Below are 27916 nucleotides of genomic sequence, written 5' to 3' on the forward strand. Positions count from 1 at the left end.
TGGAGGACAGATTATTGAAACGGGATCTTGGTAAGCTGGGCACAAGCAAACAATGTACATTTAATACAGCCAAATGGAAGTGTATACTTCTAGGACCAAAGAACACAGGGCATACGTCCAGGCGGGGGGACTCTGTCCTGGGAAGCAGCAACTCTGAACAATATTTGGGGGTTGTGGTGAATAATCAGCTGAACATGAGCTCCCAGAGCAACACTGTGGCCAAAAGAGCTAATGCAATCCTTAGGTGCATGAACAGGGGAATCTTAGGTAGGAGCAGAGAGGTTATTTGGCACTGGTGCGACCGCTGCTGGAATCCTGTGTCCACGTGTGGTGCCCACAATTCAAGAATGATGTTGATAAATTGGAGAGGGTTTAGAGAGAATGATTAAAGAGTTAGAAAACCTGCCTTATAGCGATAGCCTCAAGGAGCTCAATCAATTTAGTTTCATGAAGAGAAGGTTAAGGGGTGACTTGATCACAGTGTCTAAGTACCTACCTGGGGAACAAATATTGGATACTGGGATCTTTAGTCTCGTAGAGAGAGGTCGGATACGATCCAATGGCTGGAAGTTGAAGCTTGACAAATTCAGACTGAAAATTAGACGTACATGTTTAACAGTGAGGGTAATTAAGCATCGGACAACGGTCGTGGTGGATTTTCCATCACTGGCAATTTGAAAATCAAGATTGGATGTTGGGGCAGGTCTCTGGCCCGCATTGTGCAGGAGGTCAAACGAGATGCTCCAAATGGTCCCTTTTGGCCTTGGAGTCCGTGACTCTGTGATTTCTTGGGGTGACGTGCAAATGAGCACACCAAGGCTCTTGCTGTGCTTCAGAAGCTCAGCGTCCATCCCCACCACAGGCAAGCAGCTTTCGGAGCAGAGCTAACCTAGGAGGAGCGTGTGTTTCCCCTTACTGGAGCTCCCTCTGCATTTAACCCCGGTCTGTGTTTTAAGGAGGCTGAAATTCCCAACCCCCTGCCTCATTCAACATAAAGGGTCAGCTGATTATGTTACCTTTTCCACTGGTATTTCTGTGTGTTTCTCAGTTTCATAGAATCGTAGAATATCAGGATTGGAAGGGACCTCAGGAGGTATCTAGTCCAACCCCCCTGCTCAAAGCAGGACCAATCCCCAACTAAATCATCCCAGCCAGGGCTTTGTCAAGCCGGGCCTTAAAAACCTCTAAGGAAGGAGATTCCACCACCTCCCTAGGTAACCCATTCCAGTGCTTCACCACCCTCCTAGTGAAATAGTGTTTCCTAATATCCAACCTAGACCTCCCGCACTGCAACTTGAGACCATTGCTCCTTGTTCTGTCATCTGCCACCACTGAGAACAGCCGAGCTCCATCTCTTTGGAACCCCCCTTCAGGTAGTTGAAGGCTGCTATCAAATCCCCCCTCACTCTTCTCTTCTGCAGACTAAATAACCCCAGTTCCCTCAGCCTCTCCTCGTAAGTCATTTGCCCCAGCCCCCTGATCATTTTCGTTGCCCTCCGCTGGACTCTCTCCAATTTGTCCACATCCTTTCTGTAGTGGGGGACCCAAACCTGGACGCAATACTCCAGGTGTGGCCTCACCAGTGCCGAATAGAGGGGAATAATCACTTCCCTCGATCTGCTGGCAATGCTCCTATTAATGCAGCCGAATATGCCGTTAGCCTTCTTGGCAACAAGGGCACACTGCTGACTCATATCCAGCTTCTCGTCCACTGTAATCCCCAGGTCCTTTTCTGCAGAACTGCCACTTAGCCAGTCAGTCCTCAGCCTGTAGCGGTGCATGGGATTCTTCCGTCCTAAGTGTAGGACTCTGCACTTGTCCTTGTTGAACCTCATCAGATTTTGGCCCAATCCTCCAATTTGTCTAGGTCACTCTGGACCCTTTCCCTACCCTCCAGCATAACTACCTCTCCACCCAGCTTAGTGTTATTCGTGAACTTGCTGAGGGTGCAATCCATCCCATCCTCCAGATCATTAATAAAGATGTTGAACAAAACCAACCCCGGGACTGACCCCCGGGGCACTGATTGGATGGACAGAGACCTGCAAGCTCAGCTAGTTTTTCTCCTTGGGGCTATTACAGGATTATTCTCTAGACTCTTCCCCACTGCTCAGACCTCTGCCTAGTTTTAATTGTCTCAGCTGCTGGGGCATTGTTCCCTTCCCTTGAGGCTGTTCCAAAGTCTAAGATTTCACCATTCAGAAGGGTGGTTTTTTGCTTTTGCAGCATAGAGTCTCCTCTCCATTTCACCCCATTGTTTCTAGTTATTGTTCTTTGTAGCATCCTGAACCTAAATGGTTCCTCTTCTTCCCGGGGGATTTTGTTGTCCAGGTAGTGATAGGCAGTTACCCATGATTGTGGCCTTCCTTAGTTGCCGTTTAGCTAATCCGTACATAGTTCTTTTCTTTTTACCTTGTAAATTAAACCCCCTAGCCCTCTGACAATGGTAGTTGCTCTGCTCAGAACGCCTCTTAATTTGTGTACCTCTTTCTCGTATCGATGTGACCACACGTGAGCTTAACATTTCAGATAACATCCCCCCCGCGTACTCTTTGCCTAATGAGCATGTTATACTTTGGGTCACAGAGCTCTATACTGGATGTGGAAATGGAACAGGGGTAGTGCATTCCCCAATGCTGTGCATTAGGGAAACTGAGGTACAGCCAGAATTCCTAGGAATGGGTTGAATTGGGGCACAAGGGAAGCAAATGCAAAATAAGAGCGTTATTCAGATTTGCTTCCTAATGTTAATATCTTGGTGACCCAGAGGCTATTTACAGTCTCCTTCATTTCACTGCTGAAAAACCTGCAACAATCTCAGGCAAGACTGTCAGAGCCTGTGTTCCCACCCCAGAGTTTATTGTGATTTATTGTGAGGATAGCATTTTCCAAAGCACCAAAGGGATTTAGGAGCACAGGACCCAGTGATTGTCAATAGGTGCTTTTGAAAATCCTCTGCTATTGCAGGCAATCCCGCCATATAATCCCTGAGGCGGCTGCAGTGTTCTCCTCTGAAAGGCTGGCCAGCCCAGGTTCTGCATACATGCCCAATGAATATCATCTTGTTCCTGCACTGTGTATTGAGCCCAGCTTTTCCACGTGGACTGGGGAGGTGTAAACATGGTGTCTCTGTAGTTGGTGGTGTAATATGACAGAAAATATCATATTGCCTCTATATAAATCTGTGGTGCACCCACATCTTGAATACTGCCTGCAGATGTGGTTGCCCCATCTCTACAAAGATATATTGGAATTGGAAAAGGTTTAGAAAAGGGCAACAAAAATTATCAGAGATGTAGAACAGCTTCCATATGAGGAGAGATTAATAAGACTGGGACTTTTCAGCTTGGAAAAGAGACGACTAAGGGGGGATATGATAGAGGTCTATAAATCCATGACTGGTGTGGAGAAAGTAAATAAGGAAGTGTTATTTACTCCTTCTCATAATACAAGAACTAGGGGTCATCAATGAAATTACTAGGCAGCAGGTTTAAAGCAAGCAAAAGGAAGTTTTTCTTCACACAATGCACAGTCAACCTGTGGAACTCCTTGCCAGAGGATGTTGTGAAGGCCAAGACTATAACTGGGTTCAAAAAAGAACTAGATAAGTTCCTGGAGGATAGGTCCATCAATGGCTATGAGCCAGGATGTGCAGGGATGCAGAACCATGCTCTGAAGTCTCCTCAGCCTCTGTTTGCTGGAAGCTGGGAACGGGCGACAGGGGATGGATCACTTGATGATGGCCTGTTCTATTCATTCCTCTGAAACACGTGGCATTGGCCACTGTCAGAAGACAGGATACTGGACTAGATGGACTATTGGTCTAACCCAGTATGGCAGTTCTTATGTGGTGCGTGGTGACCTTCAGAGGGTTTTAACAGGCTTGTCAAAATGAAATCAAATATTTCCTGACAGAATTGGTACAAATTTATGAAACGGAAAAACCTCCCTGCAAAGTCCCTGGGTTTTGGTCACCTTGGGAAACTCTTTATTGTCCTTGCAGTGGTGACCTTTAGACATAATCTCTTCCACCAGCTCTTCCACCTGGCAGGCTTCACTGGACTAGGTGATTCTTTTCAGAAGCAACTTTGCAGAAAAAGACTGAGAAATCAGAATCTTGCCAGTTACTGTAGTTGTCCCGGTGTTCCTGTTAAAACTACAAGGGAAGAGCTCAGTGCTCTTGTCAGTCTTTGACTTTGTCGTGTTGGGAAAAGAAATGAATGAGAAGGTGAAAACAGGACTCCTTAAGTACATGTTTCTGGGACAGTGAGTCATCACATTGACACTGCTGCAGTAGCAAACAGGATGGGAGCAGCCTGGGAAAAGCGTCTGGCTGCATTAGTTGTTTGGCTTCCATCAGACTGCACTCTGCTGCCTGGTGATAATGTACAAAGGTGATTCCTTAGGAAGGTCTATAAGAGCATTCGCAACTCTTCCCTTTACTGCAGGCAAACTAGAGAGGATATGCGGCTACATCTATAGATAGGAGTGTTCCCATCCACCCTACCCTAACTCCTACATTTTTTTAAATGGACAAAGACAGAAAGGAATACAAGAAGGAAAAGTGAGGAGGAGTTTAAGAATGTAACAGGGAATAGATAGATAAATTGATCTTCACTAAACTACATCAAAACAAACATTTCATTAGCTCCAGTATTCCTAATGCCTTTTGTGAGACCATGATTTTGTTTTGTTGAGGCATCACTCGAGCGATGGGAAACTAAAATTGCACATATTAAAGAGCATATTTCAGTAAAAGTATCCAGTGTTCCGTTAAACTCCCCACCCCCACCCCCCGGCACTGTCTCCATTGGGTTATAGAGTTTGCAGGTGAAATCCTGCCCTCATTGAAGTCAATGGCAAAACTCCTCACTGGTGCCGGCATTCCACTCTCTGTATGTCCCCAGACAAAAAACGTTAGGCTAGAGTTAAGGTTGGGGATACGTATCAGCAACTTAAGGGCACCCAAGCAACCTTCACTCTGCCATGTAGTGATGCCATGCAATGACTATATGATTATGATTAAAGTGTTTTAGTGTTTGTGGTCCCAAATTAGATTAAACTGCTCTTTAAAGACGCATTTGATTTTTTTCCCCCTCATAGCATCACTATAGGTAGAGCCCTGCGCAGATACAAAATGTGTATCCGCATCTGATCTGTGATCTGCAAACATGGTCCGCGGATATAAAGCGGATATCCACAGTTTTGCATGACACTAACAATAGGGTAGAGTTAAAGTTGTTTGGAAGATTTAATGGTGCATTTTTGACTTTAGCATGTTTGGATTTTTTTCTTAGTGTAACATTAACATTGAATTTCCTGGGTCTATAATGTTTGGTTTGGGGATAATTTTGGATAATTACAGCATTCCTGTAATGCTTTTATCTGTAAATTACATATATTAGTAATTTAAAGGTAAAAGCATTTTACCCTTACATTATAGGGATGCTATAATTATATATAATGTTAATTTAACCATTCCATGAGGAGTGGGTGGGTCAGCTTTTGTGGCCTGCATCATGCGGGAGGTCAGACTAGATGATCATAATGGTCCCTTCTGACCTTAGAGTTTATGAGTCTATGAACCTGGTTTTCTATATCTTCAAGTTTCTGTGATCAAATTCCTACCTGTTAGGAGCAGGAGGCTAGTAAAGACTCTTTGCTTTTGTCCTTCCAGTTTGAGAGAGACCTCGGAGGCTGCAGGAGGCTGGCCTGTTACCCAGCTTGAATTTAAGGCCCTGAGTTGCAGCCCCAGTACAGTAGTTTGAAAACCTATTTTGTGATTTGAACAAATTATGTCTGGCAGTGACTGAGAGAGAATAAACCTGGATCCCAATATGTCAGTGTTACGGAACTGTTCTGTACTGCTCGTCTCCAGCAGCTCTGGGCCGCTCATTAAGCAGACAGATCTATTTTATAACTGGCCCTTTCCTTGGACACCTCCTGTGAGCTTTCAGGCTTTTTTCAAAGCTTCTTTGTTCCCCCTTCAGTGCTCGTTTTCTGCTCCTGTTTCTTTCTAAGCAGGCTATTGGTTTGTGTGTGGTTGTTCTGAACTCTGGTAGCTGCAGCCGTTACGTAAGACAGAATAAAGGGAATAGTCCTCGTCTGACCTAACCCACCCTGAACAGAACAATAGCACAACTGTCACCCTGGGGCCCAGGTGCATTCGCCTGGCAGGAAGGAATCTTTTTTTCCAGGCTTGAGCTGTTTATGTAACTTTGTGTAGCAGCAAGAAAGCCCACAAGCACTGATCAGAGCCGAGTGCCCAGAGAGAGCAAGAGGCAGAATTTAAGCATCCTTGATAAACAGATCTACCAGACTAAGGAAACTGCTAGTGTCAAAGGATGGAAAAAAGCAGAACAGTTTGTCACTAAGGGGCACAGTCCCCTCTGGCACATACAATCTGGACTGTACAGTTCTGGTTTCAATCCAAACCTACCTGCACAGGCTCTGAATCGATCCCTGTCTTTTATTTTATTATTATTAATAGCGGATCAAATCCTGAGGCCCTTATTCAGCTATTATTCAGTCCTTAGGCAAAAACACTTAGAAGACATAAACTTTGCCTGGGTGATAGCTGAGTATAAACTGAGTATGGGCCCAAGATTCAACCCTAAAATGACAATTAATAGTCACAGAGTCATAGAAATATAAGCCTGGAAAGAACCTGGATACGTCCTCTAGTCCAGTTCCCTGCACTGAGGCAGGACCAAAAAGACCATCTCTGACAGGTGTTTGTCTAACCTGCTCTTAAAAACCTCCAGTCTAACCTGCTCTTAAAAACCTCCAGTGACGGAGATTCCACAACCTCCCTGGGCAATTTATTCCAGTGCTTAACCACCCTGACAGGAAGTTTTTTCTGATGTCTAATCTAAATCTCCCTTGCTGCAAGTTAAGCCCATTGCTTCTTGCCTTTCCACAGTGGTTCAGGAGAACAATTTATCACCCTCCTCTTTATAACAGCCTTTTACCAAGGTTATTGTGTCCCCACCCCCTCAGGCTTCTCCAGATTAAACAAATCCAGTTTTTTCATCTTTCCCTGTAGGTCATCTTTCTAGACCTTTAGTCATTTTTGTTGCTCTCCTCTGGACTTTCTCCAATTTCTCCACATCTTTCCTGAAGTGTGGGGTCCAGAACTGGACACAGCACTCCAGATGAGGCCTTATCAGTGCTGAATAGAGCGGAAGAATTACTTCTTGTGTCTTGCTTACAACACTCCTGGTAATACAGCCCAGAATGATGTTTGCTCTTTTTGCAACAGTGTTACACTGTTGACTCATATTTAGTTTGTGATCCACTATGACATCCAGATCCGTTTCTGCAGGATTCCTTCCTAGGCCGTCATTTCCCATCTTGTAATTGTGCAATTGATTGTTCCTTCCTAAGTGGAGCACTTTGCATTTGTCTTGTTTATTTCAGAGCTTTTCTCCAGTTTGTTACGAGCATTTCGGATTCTAATCCTGTCCTCCAAAGTGCATGCAACCCCTCCCAGCTTGGTATCGTCCACCAACTGTGTAAGTGTACTCGCTATCTGTTATCCAAATCATTGATGAAGATATTGACTAGAACTGGACCCAGGACAGATCTCTGTGGGATCCCACTCGATATGCCCTTCCAGCTTGACTGAACCATTGAAAACCACACTCTGAGTATGGTTTTCCAATCATTTGCGCATGCACCTTATAGTAGGTTCGTCTAGGCTGTATTTCCCTAGTTTGTTTATGAGAACATCCTGGGAGATAGTCTACTGCTTCCCCCCATCCACATGGCTTGTTACTCTGTCATAGAAAGCTAGTAGGGTGAGTTGACATCATTTGTACTTATTACTTATCATCTTATTCTCTGCCAGATGCTTACAAATAATACTTTGCCTTTGCAGAGCACTTCCTCCCAAGGATCCTAAAGTGCGTTAGAAATGGGAGCAGTTTAGCCCCGCAGTCCCCTTGCGAGGTAGAGTGTATTATTAGCCCCTTTGTACAGACGGGAATTCGAGGTCTGTTGAAATAACTGCCCAAGGTCACATAAGGCACAGAAAATAGCACCCAGGAGTCCTTACTCCCAGGCCCTTGCGTTGACCACTAACCTAGTCCTGCCCGGGGAAGGTTGCGTACCGAGCCCTATTTCAGTAACCCACCCAGTCCTTTGCTGCCAGTAGGAGGCCTTTGGGTGATATCATGCGTCACCAACTCACAAGTGAAGGGCACGTTTCTTTTTCAGTAACGGTTGCTAAGACATTGTATATGTGTCGCTCCCACCACTCAGCCTCCTTCTCCCTTCCTCTTGCTACTGTATAGCTGTATCTCCAGACAAGGGGCTGGCTTAGTCATGTAGGCACATTTCCAGTAAGATATCTATGACATAGCCATGGGGATTGATGCATGGCCCCATCAGGTATGGTCAAAGACAACCAAGCCAGGGTTGCTCTTTGCAGTCAACAGTGATTCAGACTTTAGCTTCTTCCTGTGCTTTTAAAAATGTCGATTAGCCACTAACAATAAGAAATGTATCGAATATGGCCAGGAGAGGCCGTTGCTCAGCAGCACAACTGGCTGTAGCATCCAGACGTTCCATTAACTTGAAGGGACGTTCCATGGAAAAGTGCTACTGGAGCCCGTCACAGCAGCACTGAGGAGCTAAACCTTGGCAATGGCCACTCTGCGTGGCAGACAAGCAACAAGATTGGCTAGCGATCAGAGCAAGGACCGAGCACCTGGAGGGTGGGTTGAATCCTTCAGCCAGTGTGCCAGCAGAATGAGTCAGAGGCAGAACCTCCCCCAAAACTGAGCCCTCCAGCGTAAATAACAATACAACACAAATCATGGTGTGTATCTGTGTCAAAACCAGGCTATTGGGGGAAGGAGAGACCTTGGTTTTTGGCAGTGTTAATTTTTGGTCCGGCACACAAACACTACAATGACAAGAGCAGTATAAATGCTTACATAGGCCTAGCTCTAGTTCATTCATCTATATTTGCTGCAAAGAGATTGTAGTCTCCAGACTAGGATACTTTGCATTCCCCGCATCGAGCCTGGGGAATGTTCCATGCCTGTTCTGAGCAGGAGCGTGACTATTCAGACAAACATCTGTGCTCAAGAGTTGTTATTTGTCCTCACTATCCTGGAACCATTGTCTTTGGCTGCTTACATACCTTCGGATGAGAACCGAGTTACCTCCTAAAGCTGTGATCTCTGGCCAAGTTGGAGAGCACCCTATTCCCACCTGCTCCTGCTTTCCTGGCTCTCCTCCCCCGTCCAACATCATGCTATGCAGGAGGGAGGTGATAAATGCACAGCGAATGTGGCACATGCTTTGCTTTGATGCCCCCCCAAACTGTTCATTTTTGATGAGCTGATTGCATCACCAGTACATAGCAGCGTTCTCATTAACCGTCTGGCGGAATGGCTTGTCTGTGAGCACTGCCTGGGATTGGTGCTGCAGATGTGGAATACAGGCAATGCAGACGCTTCTCAGAAGCTGGTTCCTCTAATTGGACTATTTCCCAAAGCATACTCCTGTTCCTCTTGGTCCTGCTAGAGCGTCTAACGAAGGCTTGTCCCTCCTGCTGTTGAATCATCCTTTGTCCTTTCTCAGACATGGATTTTGAAAGCTATAGAACGCTTACAACTCCAGTTCAGTTTAATCTTTGCGTTTTCATTGCCAGAGCTCATTAGAGACCATAAAAAAAGCCTGGAAAACGTCACCCAGTTTCCGAGTTTGAAGAGTCGGATTCTTCTCTCTGTTCTACCCGTGACATCAGTGCAGCTACTCCAGAGTTATGCTGGTATAAGTCAGAGCAGAATCTGGCCCTAAATACTTATGACATCTTCAGCAGTGAACTGATTTCACACTGAGCCACTGCTGGATAGCCCTGGCTCTCCTGCCAGAGAGGAGCCCCAGTGAACTCATCAGCCTCCCAGCCCTGAACCCTGCCACTCCCCCCTCCCACCCAGTTCTGTGCTTGCAGCAGTCCTGGTTCCTGTTGTTCTGAGATATCTGATAACAAGGGGACGAAAGGAGAGTTTCATGTCTGTCCTGGACCAGCCAGTTGTCCACTCGCATTCAGAGTGCCGATTCTTAGCCAGGATCTGCTGTGAGCTGCTTTCAGCAAGGTCAGTGTATGACAAATAAGAACTATTCTGGGGCTCAGCTGAACACTCCGAGAGGTTGATTTACTTTGTTTATACTGAGACAGAGTTGGCTAGAGGATATGAATGGATAAGTAACAAGGTCCCTCCAAAACCTGCCACTGCCTTGGTTTCCCCTCAGGGTATGTCTGCACTGGCAGTGCATGTGTGATTGTAGCACAGGTACCCATGCTAACAGCACAGGTAACAGTAACACGTGGCATGGGCTGGCATCCTGAGTACATACCCAGGTCCCTGGTAGACTTGTACTTCATTTGCCATGTGACCCGATCCTACGTGTCAGCCACTCAGCAGCTCCCAGCGCTGTCAGTGACTTAGCCAAACAAACTCAACACACATCATCCACCATTCTGCCAGCGTACCTGGGCTCAGCTCCCTTCCTCCTCCTCTCCTTCCCAGGGCTCACCACATCACCTTGCTAGGCAGCTGCACAAATAGTCCCTTTGTCCTCCCCTTAATAGCAGGGGTTGCTGTACCCCCGGGTCCCAGCCCTGGGAATCCTAAACAGCCAGGCTGCCTGCCCCGTAATCCAGCACTACCCTGTCTTCTCCCTGGGCCTTCTCCTAGACCCTCCAGCCTCGGCCTCCTTTTCCTCGCCAGGCCTGCTCTTCCCAGAGCCTGCCTCATCCGCGTCTCTCCTTTGCTCACTGGCTGCGCCTGTCCCCAGCTGGCCTGGTTTAGTCACGTTTCTACCCTTATTTCCCTTCCTGTGACCGGCTGCACAGCTTTAGTGCATGTGTTCTTGGCTCCCACTAATGGTTGGTCCCGGCAACTACGAGAGCTCTAAAGCAGTGGCCAGGGCTGGGGCTTTTGGTGCTGACGGTCCCAGTGCTCCTCCCCGTCTGGAGGACAGACTCCCCGCTGCTGCTCTGTTTTGCACTCTGCGGACATGCATTGATTTCTGAATGATCTGGGTTATCCCAGTGCTTTGTGAATCGACCCCGAGCCCCGGGATCCCTTCCTGGATCACCGACACGGGCAGGCTCGCCTTCGCCCGAATCCCAGCGGTCTGATCTCGGCCGAGCCTAGAGGAGAGCTGCCTCAGTAACCAGGCACCCGCCATGGGCTCAGTGCGGTGCTCAGCTCTGCAGCTCTCTTTCCAGAGGCTGAGTCTCACCCTGCTGGCCAGCCACGCTGCGCCTGCTTTCCTGTCCGCCTCAGTGGGTCTGAGGGCGAGCCCTGCTCTTTCCAGTCATCCCTACCAGTCGAGACGAGGCGTCTGTTTCTGCATCATGGCTGATTGCTCCAGCCCTGATCCCCATCTGGCCACTGTGCGCGCACGTCCAGTGAATGCATCGTTGCCTGCTGCCCCGATTGCTCCCCCATGCTGCGACACTCCTTTCTTAGCTTTGTCCTTTAAAGAGGGACATTCACATTGAGACCGAGTCGGAACCAAGGTGCCTTTCCCAGCCTCATCTCACACTGAAGTCCCGTGCCCGCGTAACGCCACCGCTCCATGCCTCCCCCCTCCCCCAGCATCTGGGCGAATACGTTAGCAATATGCAACATAAAGTATGGTTTCTCACAGGCTTGGCTGCTCCCATGGGCACAGGGCTGTCCCAAGTCCTCTGTGTCTCTACAAAGCCACTCTCCCCTCCCCTGGTGCATAGTGGGGGGAACCACTTAGCCCTTTCCTAGCTCGCTTTTGTCACACCGCTGCCAACTCTGGTACGTCCGTGTGCTGGGGTGGGACGTGGCCCATCGCCGCCGGTACGGCCATGTGCTGGGGGCGGGATGCGGCCCATCACTGCCGGTATGTCCATTTGCTCAGGGTGAGACGTAGCCCGTCACCGCCGGTACATCCGTGTTCTGGGGCGGGACGTGGCCCGTCACCGCCAGTGTGGCCCTGTGCTGGGGGCGGGACGCGGCGCGTCACCTACGGTACGTTCGTGTGCTGGGGGCGGGACATGGCCCATCACCTGCAGTACGTTCGTGTGCTGGGGGCAGGATGCGGCCTGTCACCGCCGGTACGTCCGTGTGCTCAGGGTGAGACATAGCCCTTCACCGTCGGTACGTCTGTGTGCTGGGGGCGGGATGCGGCCCGTCACCCACGGTACGTTCATGTGCTGGGGGCGGGACGCGGCCCCTCACCGCCGGTACATCCTTGTGCTGGGGGCGGGGGGCGGCCCCTCACTGCCGGTACGTCTGTGTGCTGGGGGCGGAAAGTGACCCATCACCGCTGGTACATCCGTGTGCTCAGGGTGAGACGTAGCCCCATCACTGCCGGTATGTCCGTGTGCTGGGGGCGGGACGCGGCCCGTCACCCACGGTACGTCCGTGTGCTGGGGGCGGGATGCGGCCCGTCACCCACGGTACATCCGTGTGCTGGGGGTGGAAAGCGGCCCAACACTGCCGGTACGTCCGTGTGCTCAGGGTGAGATGCAGCCCGTCACCGCCGGTACGTCCATGTGCTCAGGGTGAGACGTAGCCTCATCACTGCCGGTACGTCCGTGTGCTGGGGGCGGGATGCGGCCCGTCACTGCCGATACATCCGTGTGCTGGGGGCAGGATATGGCCCGTCACTGCCGGTACGTCCGTGTGCTGGGGGCGGGATGCAGCCCGTCACTGCCGGTAAGTCCGTGTGCTCAGGGTGAGACGTAGCCCCATCATTGACGGTACGGCCGTGTGCTGGGGGCGGGATGCAGCCCGTCACTGCCGGTAAGTCCGTGTGCTCAGGGTGAGACGTAGCCCCATCATTGACGGTACGGCCGTGTGCTGGGGGCGGGATGCAGCCCGTCACTGCCGGTAAGTCCGTGTGCTCAGGGTGAGACGTAGCCCCATCACTGGCGGTACGGCCGTGTGCTGGGGGCGGGATGCAGCCCGTCACTGCCGGTAAGTCCGTGTGCTCAGGGTGAGACGTAGCCCCATCACTGCCGGTACGTCCATGTGCTGGGGGCGGGACGTGGCCTGTAGAATTCCGCATGGTCTCATCTTCCCAGTTGTTTGTCGATCCCTGAGCTGTGTCTGTAGCCCCCGTCCTGCAGTCTGCGGCTGCCTCATGCCTCCCCTTGGACCGTACGTGCTCTCACACTCTGTGTCCCAGGGATCTGCTCGTGAGCTGTTGTCGTGCTATGTCACTGCAGCTTAGCAGCGCGTATGCCCTTCTTTCCCCTGCCGTGTGCCTCACGTCTCAGCCTGACTCGGGAACCCTTCAAGGGCGTTTTGTAGCTTGGTGGTTACAAACACTAGACCTGATCTTTTGCCCTCAGTAGCCATGATTCATCTTACCTTCTGGCTGTGTGAATTGCTTCCCAAGTTTGTCATCTACCTCTGGGCCTCGGGGACCCAGCTCTGGATTGCAGGCGGTTTGGTTGGCCATGGTGTGTGATACTGAACTGGGGCTCTCCGTCACACGATTCACTGCATGTAGCTGCTTTCTCTGCATTCCAGCGGGTCTGTTCTCTCGTCCGCCTGAGGCTGGAGGGAGTCTATCATGTCGCATGAGCCTCAGCTCTGCATCACAATTACTTCCCTGTCCCTAGGACCCCCTGGCTAAATAGCATCAGAATCTGGGCGTTTGGCAGCTAGAGTCAGCTCTCCCAGCTGCTGACATGTCCCCGGTTCCTCCTTTTTCACAATCTCGGTGAGTGAGTGAGAGCTGGTGGATCTGCCCTGAGCCAGCCACGGTGCAGATGGGCACAGTGCAGGCTTCCCCCAGACCTCTGCCAGGAGCTCAGGCTGTCTGACGTGATTGCCACTGAGCACAATGGGTTCAGTGCGTGCCTGCTCGCCCTGCCACTCTAGCACTGGTCTCAGTTGTTCCAGTTCCAGGGCTCTCCAGGAACCTGTCTCCTGGTGCATTCTGGGAGATATTTAAAGCCCACCAGTCCCCTCTGGGGCAGTAGAGGGAGGACTAGTGGACCGGGTTCAACTTGTCCATGTCCACACTGGCACTAAGCTGGGTCGAGTTTAAACCGAACAGCTTCCTAAACCTGCTGAGAGCTAGTTACCCCGGCCGGCTCTCCGAATGCTTGTAAACTTCTTGATGCTCTTTGTGTGAGGACGCGAGGTGTTTTGCCCACTCTAGGGGGTTAGACTGGTTCCAAATGGCCAATGTCTTATTGCAGCCAGGGCTGTAGGGGTGTTGTGCAGGTTAATAATGGACGTGGGGTGTTTTCAGCACGTACGTGTTGAATGGATTTCTTCCCTTCACCCAAGAGGGGGCATTTCAAGGGATGCTGGATAAAGCACTTGGGGATGGAAGATGCCCCTATATACAAAGTTATTATTATCTAGTATGATCACAGTGGAAAGGCCACTTTCTCCACATGGCCATGGAACGTGCTCTGGACTGCCGCCCAACACACTTCCCAGCCTGCTGCACTTAGTCCCCATTAGCACGTGGGGGTGACTGATCTCCTGTGCTACCCAAATGCCTGTGTTACAAACACTGCTTGGGTGGTTTAAAACCAGCGCTGCTTCCCCTTCGGTGTCTGTCACTGACCCACGAGCTGTGGAATCAGTGAGCTCCTGTTGAATGATGGCTGAACACCCGTCTCAATAGTAATAAAACACCGCGTCCATTTAGCAGACGGAAGGCAGGAGTTCAGGCAGCAGCTGGGTCGGTCGTTCCAGTCCAGTGAAGCCACCCTGCTCTGACTGTAACGGAGGCACCTTGGAAGGCTCTCAGCTCTGGCGCACAACTTGACTCTCCTGCCATGCAAGAATGGGTTGACACTCAGCCTTCTCCGTTCTGTTCCCTGCATGCCGTGCCAGGCAGAGACGCTTCAGAGAACACGCCCTGCTCTCATTCCTGGGGCTGCTTCGCTTGCCTGACGAGAGTCAGCAGGATTAACTGTGGGAAGAAATTCATCCCACGGCCATGCACGGACTTTGATTAGGTTTGCAACTGGTGGGAGGTGTTTCTTGTAGCTCCAAAACATGGGACCGCAGTCACTGATGGCATAAACTGGGCAGCTTGATTGGCAGCTCTGAATTCAGCCATATGACTTCTCATTGCCAGAGATAAGTAACTCAACTCCTGGAGGTTTGGCATGGGAGCCTGGGACGCTATCCTCAGATTAGTCACATGTACGCCAGGATCCCGCCTCTAACTAGGACTCATGGGCCCTGCGTTCGGCTGCTCAGTTTGGCGCTTTGTCTTCACATGCTTACTTAGCTGCCTTGGGCCAAGGGCAGCTCCTGTATAACCAGTGCAAGCCTTTTGCCTTGGTGTAGTCAATGCTTTAGCGAGCCAGTTTAAAGGCCCAAGTACAGAACCTGGATGTCCCATTTTAAAGGTCCATGTTTGAAAATCCAGCTCAGAGCATGTACATTCTAGCTGCTCTAGGTCCCGCTCACCATCCAACTCATGCACCAGCTGAAATCATTGGAGAGGATCCTTCTAAGGGTCTCCAGCTTTGAGCTCACCACAGGGAGAGGCTGGAGGACAGGTGTTCTCAAGCGTGAGCCCAAGCTCTGGAATTCATTTTCCAGTTTGTTCCAGCAAAGCGCAGGCTTGCTGACCTTCTGAGCAGGCTTGGGGCTAATCTCACCACTCGGCCTTACTCCGGGGACTCGGTGTTGTTCCTCTTGTGGACTGGGGGTTGATTTGGAGTTGACCTTTGTCACTATTTATCATCTCCTTTGTGCAGATGTACACAGAGAGAGCTGCCGCACACCTGTGTTGTCAGTCGGTAAATACTGTGCTTTAGAGGATGGACAGGTCATGGAACTGCCTCCAGAAAGGGAGACCCTGGGCAGAGACAGCCGCCTCCCCACACAGTCCCGAAGCACAGGGTAACTGGCATATGCCTCACAATATCTGGGGCATGACTCCCTGTGTCGATGTAAGGATACAAACTGGTGGACAGAGTGTCTTAGCACTGGAATTACAGCCACCACTCAGCCCTTCCCAGGGCTTGGCCACTTCATAGAATCATAGACTATCAGGGTTGGAAGGGACCTCAGGAGGTCATCTAGTCCAACCCCCTGCTCAAAGCAGGACCAATCCCCAACTAAATCATCCCAGCCAGGGCTTTGTCAAGCCTGACCTTAAAAACCTCCAAGGAAGGAGATTCCACCACCTCCCCAGGTAACCCATTCCAGTGCTTCACCACCCTCCTAGTGAAAATTTTTTTCCTAATATCCAAGCTAGACCACCCCCACTGCAACTTGAGACCATTGCTCCTTGTTCTGTCATCTGCTACCACTGAGAACAGTCTAGATCCATCCTCTTTGGAACCCCCTTTCAGATAGTTGAAAGCAGCTATCAAATCCCCCCTCATTCTTCTCTTCTGCAGACTAAATAATCCCAGTTCCTTCAGCCTCTCCTCATAAGTCATGTGGTCCACCCCCTAATCATTTTTGTTGCCCTCCGCTGGACTCTTTCTAATTTTTCCACATCCTTCTTGTAGGGTGGGGCCCAAAACTGGACACAGTACTCCAGATGAGGCCTCACCAATGTCGAATAGAGGGGAATGATCACATCCCTCAATCTGCTGGCAATGCCCCTACTTATACAACCCAAAATGCCGTTAGCCTTCTTGGCAACAAGAGCACACTGTTGACTCATATCCAGCTTCCCGTCCACTGTAACCCCTAGGTCCATTTCTGCAGAACTGCTGCCTAGCCATTCCGTCCCTAGTCTGTAGCATGCATGGGATTCTTCCATTCTGAGTGCAAGACTCTGCACCTGTCCTTGTTAAACCTCATCAGATTTATTTTGGCCCAATCCTCTAATTTGTCTAGATCTCTCTGTATCCAATCCCTACCCTCCAGTGTATCTACCACGCCTCCCAGTTTAGTGTCATCTGCAAACTTGCTGAGGGTGCAGTCCACGCCATCCTCCAGATCATTAATGAAGATATTGAACAAAATCAGCCCCCAGACCAACCCTTGGGGCACTCCACTTGATACCGGCTGCCAACTAGACATGGAGCCATTGATCACTACCCATTGAGCCCGACGATCTAGCCAGCTTTCTATCCACCTTGTAGTCCATTCACCCAGCCCATACTCCTTTAACTTGCTGGCAGGAATACTGTGGGAGACCGTATCAAAAGCTTTGCTAAAGTCAAGGAACAACACTTGGGCTCATGCTGAGTAGAACGGGATCACTTCACTCTTTGCAGGGCTGTCTTTTGTAACGTTACGCTTCTTAAAAAAAATAGAATTGCTTGAAAATCAATGGGACAGAGTGTCCCTGCTCCTGGGGATGTGACGGGGGATGGACGGAGAGTTCCTGCTCCTGTGGGGACAGGGACAGAACACGTCTACTCACAGGGCTGTGGGGAATGGGAGGCACACCTGCAGCCACTGTGCAGGGGAAATGAAGTGCACATGCACCAGCGGGAGGGGGATGAGGACGGAATGCAGCTGCACCCGAGGGTGGGACGTGCACCAGGGGGAGGAGGATGAGGACGGAGTGCAGCTGCACCCGGGGGTGGGACGTGCACCAGGGGGAGGAGGATGAGGACGGAGTGCAGCTGCACCCGGGGGTGGGACGTGCACCAGGGGGAGGAGGATGAGGACGGAGTGCAGCTGCACCCGGGGGTGGGACGTGCACCAGGGGGAGGAGGATGAGGACGGAGTGCAGCTGCACCCGAGGGGGGGACGTGCACCAGGGGGAGGAGGATGAGGACGGAGTGCAGCTGCACTCGAGAGATGATGGGGGACAGGGTGCACTTACTTCTGGGGGCATCGTTGGGCACACAGCTGACAACTGCTCAGACCCAGCCCAAAGCCATAGTGGGGGCCTTCCCTGGTGTAGCAGAGCAATGCTTCGCGGACTTGGTGTTGCCCCGGGTGGGTGGGCGCAATGTTGGGAAGTGACGCGGTGATGCCTGCAGCTCAGGGCTCTGGACCTGCCCTCCAAGCTCAGCTTGCAAGGCAGATCCAAGGGGCAGGAATTGTGGCCAGGATGGTGACCGTGTGGAGCCGAGGCAGCGCAGCACGACTATCTTTAGTGGGCCCATGGTCCGTAACACAGGGTCTGTAAATGGGGGGGGGGGCATAGCTGAGCTGCAGATACTCCAAAACCAGCCCTGGAACCTCTGCCGTGTCAGGGCTGTTCTCCGGTTCGCCCTTCGACTGCTTGGGGATGTTTTGCTGATGTCTCTGATCCCCGCTTAGAGCCTCTTGATCCCCCAACTTGTGCTTGACTCCACCTGCCTAGGGAAGGGAGAATGGCACATTTTAAAGAAACTCATCACATTACCCTCATCACTCATTGCTTGTTTAAAATCCCACAATGTTTTTAAGATACAAAAATAATCCCCATTTCCGTTGCATTTCAGTGATGTTGAACATACTCCCCTTGTGCAGTGAACTGCGGTTTTGTTGTTGTTGTTGTAAATATGAAATGGATATTTCCTTACATGGTAACATTCATGGAAGTCGTCCTTCCCTCCCCAAAAGGTCACCTGCCTGAGGCCTGGGCGGGAGCGCTCAAAGCCCCGCACAATGTATAACCTCCGCTTTCGGCTTGCAGCAAGCAGCTGCCAGCACTGTGCTACCTGTGTGGCACTGACTGAGGCCAGGACGCTGAAGGCAAGAGTTGGTTATAAAAACAGATTAAAACTGTGGATAGGAGTCTTGTGTAAAACTATAATTAAGCAGCCAAAAAGAATCTGAAGAGCAACTAGCATGAGACACAAAAACTAACAGCAGTTTTTTTAAGTACCTCAAAAGCAGGAAGCCTGCCAGTCGGTGGGGCCACTGGACGATGGAGGTGCTAAGGAAGCACTCAAGGACGACCAGGCCGTTGCAGAGAAGCTCAATGAATTCTTTGCATTGGTCTTCACTGCAGAGGATGTGAGGCAGATTCCCCCTGAGCCGTTCTTTTTAAGTGACAAAACTGTCCCAGATTGAGATGTCAGTAGAGGAGGTTCTGGAACAAATGGATCAATTAAACAGTAATAAGTCACCAGAAGCAGATCGGATTCACCCAAGAGTTCTGAAAAAACTCAAATATGAAATTGCAGAACTACTAACTGTGATATGTAACCTACCATTTAAATCAGCTTCTGTACCAGAGGGCTAATGTAATGCTGATTTTTTTAAAAAGGTTCCAGAGGTGATCCTGGCAATTATAGGCTGGTAATGGAGATATCCTATCCTATCCTATCTCCTAGAACTGGAAGGGACCTTGAAAGGTCATCGAGTCCAGTCCCCTGCCTTCACTAGCAGGACCAAGTACTGATTTTTGCCCCAGATCCCTCAGTGGACCCCTCAAGGACTGAACTCACAACCCTGGGTTTAGCAGGCCAATGCTTATCAGGCAGATCGATAATTCTGTTCTCTACCATAGTTTTAATCAGACACTTTGATGAACACAATATGTTGGGGAAGAGTCAACACAGCTTCTGTTAAGGGAAATCATGCCTCACCAATCTATTAGAATTCTCTGTGGATGTCAACAAACGTGGATGAGGGTGATCCAGTGGACATCGTGTACTTGAACTTTCAGAAAGCTTTTGACCAGGTCTTCCACCAAAGGCTCTTAAGCAAAGAAAACTGTTATGGGATAAGAGGGAAGGTTCTCTCATGGATCTGGTTAAAAGATAGAAAACAAAGGGTAGGAATAATCGGGGGGGGGGCACAAACTGAGCCTGAGAAGGAGCCAGAACTTACCAATGTACGTTGCCAAAGAGCCACAGTACTACGTCAGCACCCCCCATCAGCTCCTCCCCGCACCTCCCAATGAGCTGTTTCCTGGCGTGCAGGAGGCTCTGGGGGGGAAATGGGGGAGGAGCGAGGGCATGGCAGGCTCAGGGGAGGGGGCGGAAAGGGGTGGAGTGGGGGCAGAGCCAGGGGTTGAGCAGTGAGCACTCCCCGGCACACTGGAAAGTTGGAGCCTGTAGCTCCAGTCCCGGAGTCGGTGCCTAGACAAGGAGCCGCATATTAACGTCTGAAGAGCCGCATTTGGCTGCAGAGCACCAGGGTGGCCGCTCCTGGACTAAATGGTCAGTTTTCACAGTGTAGAAAGATAACGAGTGGAGTCCCCAAGGAGCCGTGCTGGGACTAATACTGTTCAACATGTTCATCAATGATCTTGCAAAAGGGGTAAACTATGAGGTGGCAAAGTTTGCAGATGATACAAAATTACTCAAGTTGGCTAAGTCCAAAGCTGACTGCGAAGAGCTACTAAGGGATCTCACAGAATTGGGTGACTGGGCAACAAAATGGCAGATGAAATTCAATGCTGATAAATGCAAAGTAATGGACATTGGAAAACATAATCCCAATTAGACATATACAATGATATAAATTAGCTGTTACCACTCAAGAAAGAGATCTGGGAGTCATTGTGGATAGTTCTCTGAAGACATCTGTTCCATGTGCAGCAGGAGTAAAAAAAGCTAATGTTAGGAATCGTTAGGAAAGGGATAGATAATAAGAAAGAAAAAATCATATTACCACTATATAAATCCATGGTATGTCCACACTTTGAATAGTGCCTGCAGTTTTTGTTGCCCTATCTTAAAAAAGATAAATTAGAATTGGAAGCGGTACAGAAAAGGGCAACAAAAATGATTACGGGCATGGGGCAACTTCCATATGAGGAGAGATTAATAAGACTGGGACTGTTCATTTTAGAAGAGAGAAGACTAAGGGGGGATATGTTCGAGGTCTATAAAATCAGGACTGGTGTGGAGAAAGTGAAGAATGGTTGTTTTCCCCTTCACATAACACAAGAACCAGGAATTCTTAATAGGCAGCAGGTTTAAATCAAAATAAGGAGTACGTCTTTACACAACACTCAATCAGCCTGTGGAAGTCTTTGCCAGGGGATGTTGTGAAGGCCAAAAGTATAACAGGGTTCAAAAAATAATTAGAGAAGTTCATGGAGGTTAGGTTCATCACTGGCTATTAGCCAAAATGGTCAGAGATGTAACTCCATGGTCTGCGTGTCCCTAAATCTCTGACAGACAGAAGCTGGGACTGGATGACAGGGGATGGATCACTCGATACATTGCCCTGTTCTGTTCATTCCCTCTGAAGCATCTGGCACCAGCCACTGTCAGAGACAGGACACTGGGCTAGATGGACCATTGATCTGACCCACTATGGCCATTTTTATGTTATTATGTAAGTTTTTGAGACTTAACCCTTAGGGAATAGCTCATCCTTATTAAATGCATTAGGGCTTTATATGGAAATCACTCTGAGCCCTGTAGTATTCAGTGAGGAGTGCTCTCCTTTCTGGAGAACTTTAAAAACATCCTGTACTCCCCGTCTACAGGATTACATAGGCTGGTTTCAAGGGGCTATAGAAAGGCTGTTATTCTATCCTGAGTGTCTAGGACCTTTCCATGTGGGTGAAACTTGAAACCACCCAGAACAGAATCATTTTCCTTATGAAAGAGAGGCGTTTCGGCGCTCCCGGCGGGTGCGTCTACACAGCATTTTGGAGCAAGCCGCCCAGCCCAGGTCGATAAGTTGATGGCTCAGACTCGTGCTCTAAAAATAGCTGGCTAGTCAGTGCTTGGCGCTGAGGCTGGAGCTCGGGCTCGGACCCCAGCTGCCTCCCAAGGCTTCAGAGCCTGAGCTGCAGCCCAAGCCGTGAGTCCAAATCGCTGGCTACAGCACGAGCCTGCTCGCCCCGTCTGTGCACCCCCTGGGAAGCTCGCTCCAAAATGCGGTGTAGACGCACCCGCAGTGGTTCCGTCTGTCCCAGGGTCACACCGCTGGAGGCAGAAATTGTGATCCAAACTGCGCATTTGTGCTATTGACCCACGTGGTTTGGCTAATCACAGTCCAGGGTGTGATGATGGGAACTGGGGTGGGGGGACTTGGCCTTGTGTGACTCTAGCTCTCCTGACCCCTGCATGGCAGTTAGCCTCTATAGCCTAGTGAGGTCACTGGGAGTTTTCCTGCTGACATCTCTGAGCTTTGGATCAGATCATTACAACATTGTTCTTGTTTGGCGGCAGGAGACTGGCCACTCCTGGCCTAAACTCAGCCCAGTGCTTAGGTATTCGCCCTGGCCTTGTTACTCCCTGTGCCTGGTGCTGCTCCTCCCGCAGCGCGGCGGTCTCGGGGAGCTGGGAATGTAAGGAAAGAGCACCCAGACATGCGGGGCTGCCTGGGGACACTGGCTGGCTGCTCTTTTCACAGACAGACATGCTCTGCACTGACCCTTGGCTCCAGGAGGATTGAAAGCAGCTAGGAAGCAGGAGGGGGAGTAGGCGCTCCGTGTGTGGAGCAGAGAGGGAAGAGCTGTCCCCAAGGGCAGGGTGCAGGCACTTGCTCCCTCAGCCCCAGCCCAACGGCTGCAAGAGCCGGCACTCAGCACAAGCGAGGAGCCCTTCATTCACTTCCACTGCACAGCCTGACTTCAGGGTTTAGTACAGTCCGGTGGTAACCATGGAAACCGTTTTTCTCTCCACCCCCCTCTCCCCCCTTTCCAGATGACTCGGGTGATGAGGAACCAGCCTCGCAGTCTGACAAGAGCGAGCTGCACAGCACTCTGAAAAGCCTCGCCAGTAAGCTGGAGGATCTAAGCACGTGCAATGACCTTATTGCCAAGCACGGGGCAGCTCTCCAGAGGTCCCTGAGTGAGCTGGAGAACCTGAAGCTGCCTGCCGAGAGCGGGGAGAAGATCAAAGCCGTCAATGAGCGAGCCACCCTCTTCCGGATCACCTCCAATGCTATGATCAATGTAAGTGCTCGGTCGCTTTGAGTTCTCATGGAAATCCTGGCAGTAGCAGGGATGTGGGCAGGGGCTTGGCTTGCCTGCGGCGTGTGTAACTCCTCACCGGTCCCTGCACGCAGTGAATAGCTGTGTGCCAGGTAAACGCCGTGCATGAGTGTGCGTGTGCTCCACGGTTCTGTTCAGAAGAGGACAAGGAGGCATTCACTCCCCACGGTCTGCTGCTCTCCTTCCCTTTGTCTTCATTCCCGTCCTCCCCCAGTACGTGAAGTGTCTTTCCCCCCTCCCTGGCCCCGTTTCCTCTCCATGCTTTTCACACAGGAGGAGGGAATGGCGAAGGCTTTCGTGTTGGATTAGTGTTGGGATGGGCGCTCCGGGAGCGGTTTGGAGTTTAGTTAAGGCTCAGGTGCCATTTATTCCGGCTACACAGCAGTTAACAAGCCAGAGAGGATTCAAACTTGACAAGGCACAGCAGAGAGACGAGAAGCCGGGCTGCTTAATGGTCTGTAGTGTAATGTGTTCATGGACCCATTCGGAACGGCTGTGACAGCGGCTGGATAAGCTAAGTCTGCACAAACCACTTATGGGAGAGGCGTCTCCAAAATGTCCCAGTGGTCAGCCGCAGGCTGGAATTAGAATGGCTCGCTAGCCATTCTGTGGGGAGCAGGTAGCTTGCTACCTGGCTAGCACAGCAGGTCGGGGCTGGTGGACCGTGGGTTCATTCCCACTGCAGATTCAGATCCTCGGCTGGCATAAATGCATATTGACTTCAGAGGAGTGCCATAGCATGCACAGCTGGGGATCTAGCCCTTAGCATTTAAATGCCAGGACAGGGACCTGGAGCGGAGGTGCCCAAATGCACGGCTCTGGCTTCTCCTTGTTTATTTATTGCAGGTCATGTCCTCCTAACCAGCCAATCAGTGTTCACACACCCCACCGCACCCTGCAGGACAGTGCAGAGCTCTTATTTTGTGGTTGTCCTGCATCTTGGGGAATTCTGATCGGCTGCCTTCATGGTGAAACGTTCTCTGATGGTCGGGGTAGGGCGACCAGACAGCAAATGTGAAAAAATCGGGACGGGGGTGGGAGGTAATAGGAGCCTATATAAGAAAAAGACCCAAAAATCAGGACTGTCCCTATAAAATCGGGATATCTGGTCACCTTAGGTGGGAGGGGAGGGGTGTGGTTATTTTTTCCTGCAGGGAGGAAGGGGCAGAAATTCCATAAAGGAAGCAAAATGTTAACGGTAAAGAGGGGAATGATTGATAATGAATGAATGCAGCCTGGTGGAGATCCCGATCCTGGTACTGAATGAATGATGCATGGCGGTGTGTAGCCAGCACCTCTCCTAGGCAGTCAGGGCACTAGAGAATTCCACCTGGTCCAGTGTCAAGAATTAAAGTGTTCACCAGCCACCCCAATCAAAGGCTAACCCCTCCTCCCTTACCCCACTCAACCTACCACCCCAGGAAAAGGCTGGGGAAAGAAGCTTTGCAGTGACCTTCCCCTTCTTCTCAGCAGGGGCACTACACCTGTTCAGCTTTGCTGGGTGCTACCTTCAACCACACCTTACCTTTTTGTGGTGCTCTTGCACCTTAAGATGTATCTTGACAGTGAGTAATCATTTATGGTGTTATCCTGCCCAGCCTATCAGAGGGGCAGTGTGCTCCAGTTGACAAGACAGCAGGCTTGGAATCGGGAGATCTGGATTTTATGTCCTGCTCTAATATTGACTCACTGTATGATCTTGGGCCACTCTGTGCCTCAGTTTCCCCAGTGTCAACATGGGGGTAATGACACTGACCCTCCCATGAGATCTGCAGATGAAAAGCACGGTGAGCCAGAGTCTACTACCCTTCCTCACACTGTGTGTCACAGGACCCTGCACAGCGTCAGGGTGTCAGAATCTGGCCCTGTACAAGTATCAATTATTACCAAAGAAAAGTACAGAACCAAAACATCTCCTCGCAACAGATGAAGGTAAAGTGCCGATGTGACCATGTTGATTGTTTTAGGTCTGTCAGCTGCCTCTGATACCACTGACTGCGAGGTAGTGTGTGGCCATTGATGCCACCGACTGCGAGGTAGAGCGTGGCCATTGATGCCACCGACTGCGAGGTAGAACGTGGCCATTGATACCACCGACTGCGAGGTAGAACGTGGCCGTTGATGCCACCGACTGCGAGGTAGAGCGTGGCCGTTGATGCCACCGACTGCGAGGTAGAACATGGCCGTTGATGCCACCGACTGCGAGGTAGAGCGTGGCCGTTGATACCACCGACTGCGAGGTAGAGCGTGGCCATTGATACCACCGACTGCGAGGTAGAACGTGGCCGTTGATGCCACCGACTGCGAGGTAGAACGTGGCCATTGATGCCACCGACTGCGAGGTAGAACGTGGCCGTTGATGCCACCGACTGCGAGGTAGAACGTGGCCGTTGATGCCACCGACTGCGAGGTAGAACGTGGCCGTTGATGCCACCGACTGTGAGGTAGAGCGTGGCCGTTGATACCACCGACTGCGAGGTAGAACGTGGCCGTTGATGCCACCGACTGCGAGGTAGAACGTGGCCGTTGATGCCACCGACTGCGAGGTAGAGCGTGGCCGTTGATACCACCGACTGCGAGGTAGAGCGTGGCCGTTGATACCACCGACTGCGAGGTAGAGCGTGGCCGTTGATACCACCGACTGTGAGGTAGAGCGTGGCCATTGATGCCACCGACAGCGAGGTAGAACGTGGCCATTGATATCACCGACTGTGAGGTAGAGCGTGGCCATTGATACCACCGACTGCGAGGTAGAGCGTGGCCATTGATACCACCGACTGCGAGGAAGAGCGTGGCCATTGATACCACCGACTGCGAGGTAGAGCGTGGCCATTGATGCCACCAACTGTGAGGTAGAACGTGGCCATTGATACCACCGACTGCGAGGTAGAACGTGGCCATTGATGCCACCGACTGCGAGGTAGAACGTGGCCATTGATACCACCGACTGCAAGGTATTTTTCATGTGCCTGTGATCCCTGGCAGGCGTAAATGGAGCCACCCTGGCGTGGCTCCACCCCTTTGTCTATGAGAGGTCCCAGACATAAGTTGTGGGCAGTTCTCGCCAGTGGGGTTCTGCAGGGTCTCATGCTGTCAGCCCCCATTCAGAGTGCACATGAAGCCATGAGGAGGTTTAATGAGTAGGGGTCGGCTGTGGTGGTTTTAGTGTGCTGAGGTCACGCAGTCCTCTCGCTCTCTCCTTGCTGTGCAATGACTGTCCCGGGGAATGATTTAGGAGGTAGCTGGCTGACCTCAGTCCAGGAATGACTGAACTGATGGTAGCAGACTGGAAGATGCAATGAGCAGTTGGCAGAGACTCAAGGAGCAGCCTCCACTGAGGGAATACCCCTCCCATTTGTTTCCCTCAGTCACAGTTTAGGATTGTTGTTAGATCCAGGGCTGCTCCTAAATGCTCCAGCAGCGTCTGTGGCCGAGTGCTTTTTTCCTTGTGTGTCTAGTGAAGAGCACATGGCCTTTGTCCACCTGAGATTAACTTGCTGCCACATGCTTGACGTGGGGCTACAACTTGGACCATCTGAGAGCTGATGCTCGGGCAGAATGTGGCAGCTGCCATTGCTAAGCAGAAGTTGATATCATGAGCACATTATACCAGCGCTCCGGAATCAGCATTAGCTGCCAGTTGGCTTCCAGGTGGAGTTTAAGGGGTTAGTTTGGGCTTGCAAAGTCCTAAATAATTTGAGCCCAGATTAGTTTAGAGATTCCTTTCCCCTCTTTACTGCTCCCCTTGTTGTCTGTGGAGGCGCTGGTTTATATGGGAGAGGTTCTGAATTCTGAAACTTGCTCCCCACTTTGGTCCATTGTTTATTGGTAAAGCACGTTGCAGAGCTCTCTTGCTCGAGTGTTTGGGTTGGAGTGGTGGGAGGTCTGGGTTTTGTGCTTTTAGTCAGGAGTACAGCCAGCATGGGCTACATCGCATTGTACATCGTGTATTTGTGGGTTTTATCTGGTTGGGTCTGATCTGATTGTGTGAATGGCCCTAGAGCCATGGAGAGGAATGTCCAACAAGCAGAAACAAAATAGATACATAGATAAAATAGTATTGCCGCCCTCTGTCTGTAAGCTTGCTGTGCGCTCCTCGGGGAGGTGGGGTCAACTGAGCATGTTCCAGACATGCTGGTGTGACAGATTTCTGTTACCAATCTGCCTGAGGTGTCAGGTGATCAGGCTGAGGCCGCAGGATCTTTAGGGGAGGAGATAACCGAGCACACCCAGTGTCTACGTTTTAAAGCTTTATTTATAACAGCAGAGAGTGCTGGGGATCCCCCATGTCACTCAGAGGAAGGAAGAGAGTGTTAGTGCCCCAAGCCCTGACCCACTTTCATACTCACACCCGCACTACCAAAGGCTGGCCAAGCCTGGGTGTAACGTAAGAAGAAGAGGGGGAGGGGTGAACGGGAGTTCTTGTCCCGTGCATGGGTCGTCCAGGGTCCACTGTTAATCTCTGACTTGCTTTGGCTCTCAGGAGGGTTTTTAAGTCCTGGGTTCTTTTGGGGGTGTTTCGTTCAGGGATCTCTGCTCCTGGTGCTCTTTGTACCAGTCCAAACCGGCTTTCTGTGGCCTTCTCAGCTTTCCCAAACCACAGCAGCTCCAGGGATGCGAGACTTTGTTTTCCCCTTCGCCGTCTCGTTTGTTTTTGCAGTCCCTGCAGTCCTGCTCAGTTCAGTTCTTCTTTTCTCATGGCTGGCTGGGGTTGGGGAAGATAGACTTGTCGAGCACCGTGACTTTGGACTGGGGCCAGCGTCTTATCTTCGGACTGAGCTAGCTGAAGCATCGAGTTAACCCGTTCTCTGCTCTCTTCCTCCCCCTTCGGCCTTTCACAACCTGCAAAGGAATCTTCCACTCCACACTCACACCTTTAATCCTTTAACCCTTCCCAAAATGCCTTGTGAGGCAGGGGGCCGTGGGGATGTGACACTGGGACCCATGCAGCTCTACCTTCCTCTCGGGTAAACTGGGAGTGACTCCCCTGCCTTCGATGGCATTTCTTTGGGTTTACACTGGGGTAAAGGAGAGCAGAATTTGGCTCTCTTTGTCCCCATGTTAGTGCTGTGTAAGATGGGAGAGGAAGGCTTGTCAGCAGAAAGACGGCAGCAGCACATGCCAGCTA

At 50.8% G+C, this 27916-nt stretch overlaps 1 protein-coding gene across 5 annotated transcripts in view; it reads left to right on the forward strand.

Annotated features, from left to right (window-relative positions):
* The window catches only part of LOC101933726 (oxysterol-binding protein 2), a 374699-nt gene that overhangs the window by 238532 nt on the left and 108251 nt on the right, over window positions 1-27916 (forward strand). For 4 of the 5 annotated variants that reach the window (XM_065568637.1, XM_065568638.1, XM_065568641.1 and 1 more), the window contains one exon: window positions 22499-22749. In XM_065568637.1, the coding sequence (XP_065424709.1) occupies window positions 22499-22749 (251 nt within the window). Of the gene's footprint in view, window positions 1-12864; window positions 12978-22498; window positions 22750-27916 lie in introns of those variants that run through there. The other variant, XM_065568639.1, reaches the window with a different exon arrangement.

Source organism: Chrysemys picta, chromosome 15 (genome assembly GCF_011386835.1).
Source record: "Chrysemys picta bellii isolate R12L10 chromosome 15, ASM1138683v2, whole genome shotgun sequence".
Taxonomy (NCBI): Eukaryota; Metazoa; Chordata; order Testudines; family Emydidae; genus Chrysemys; species Chrysemys picta.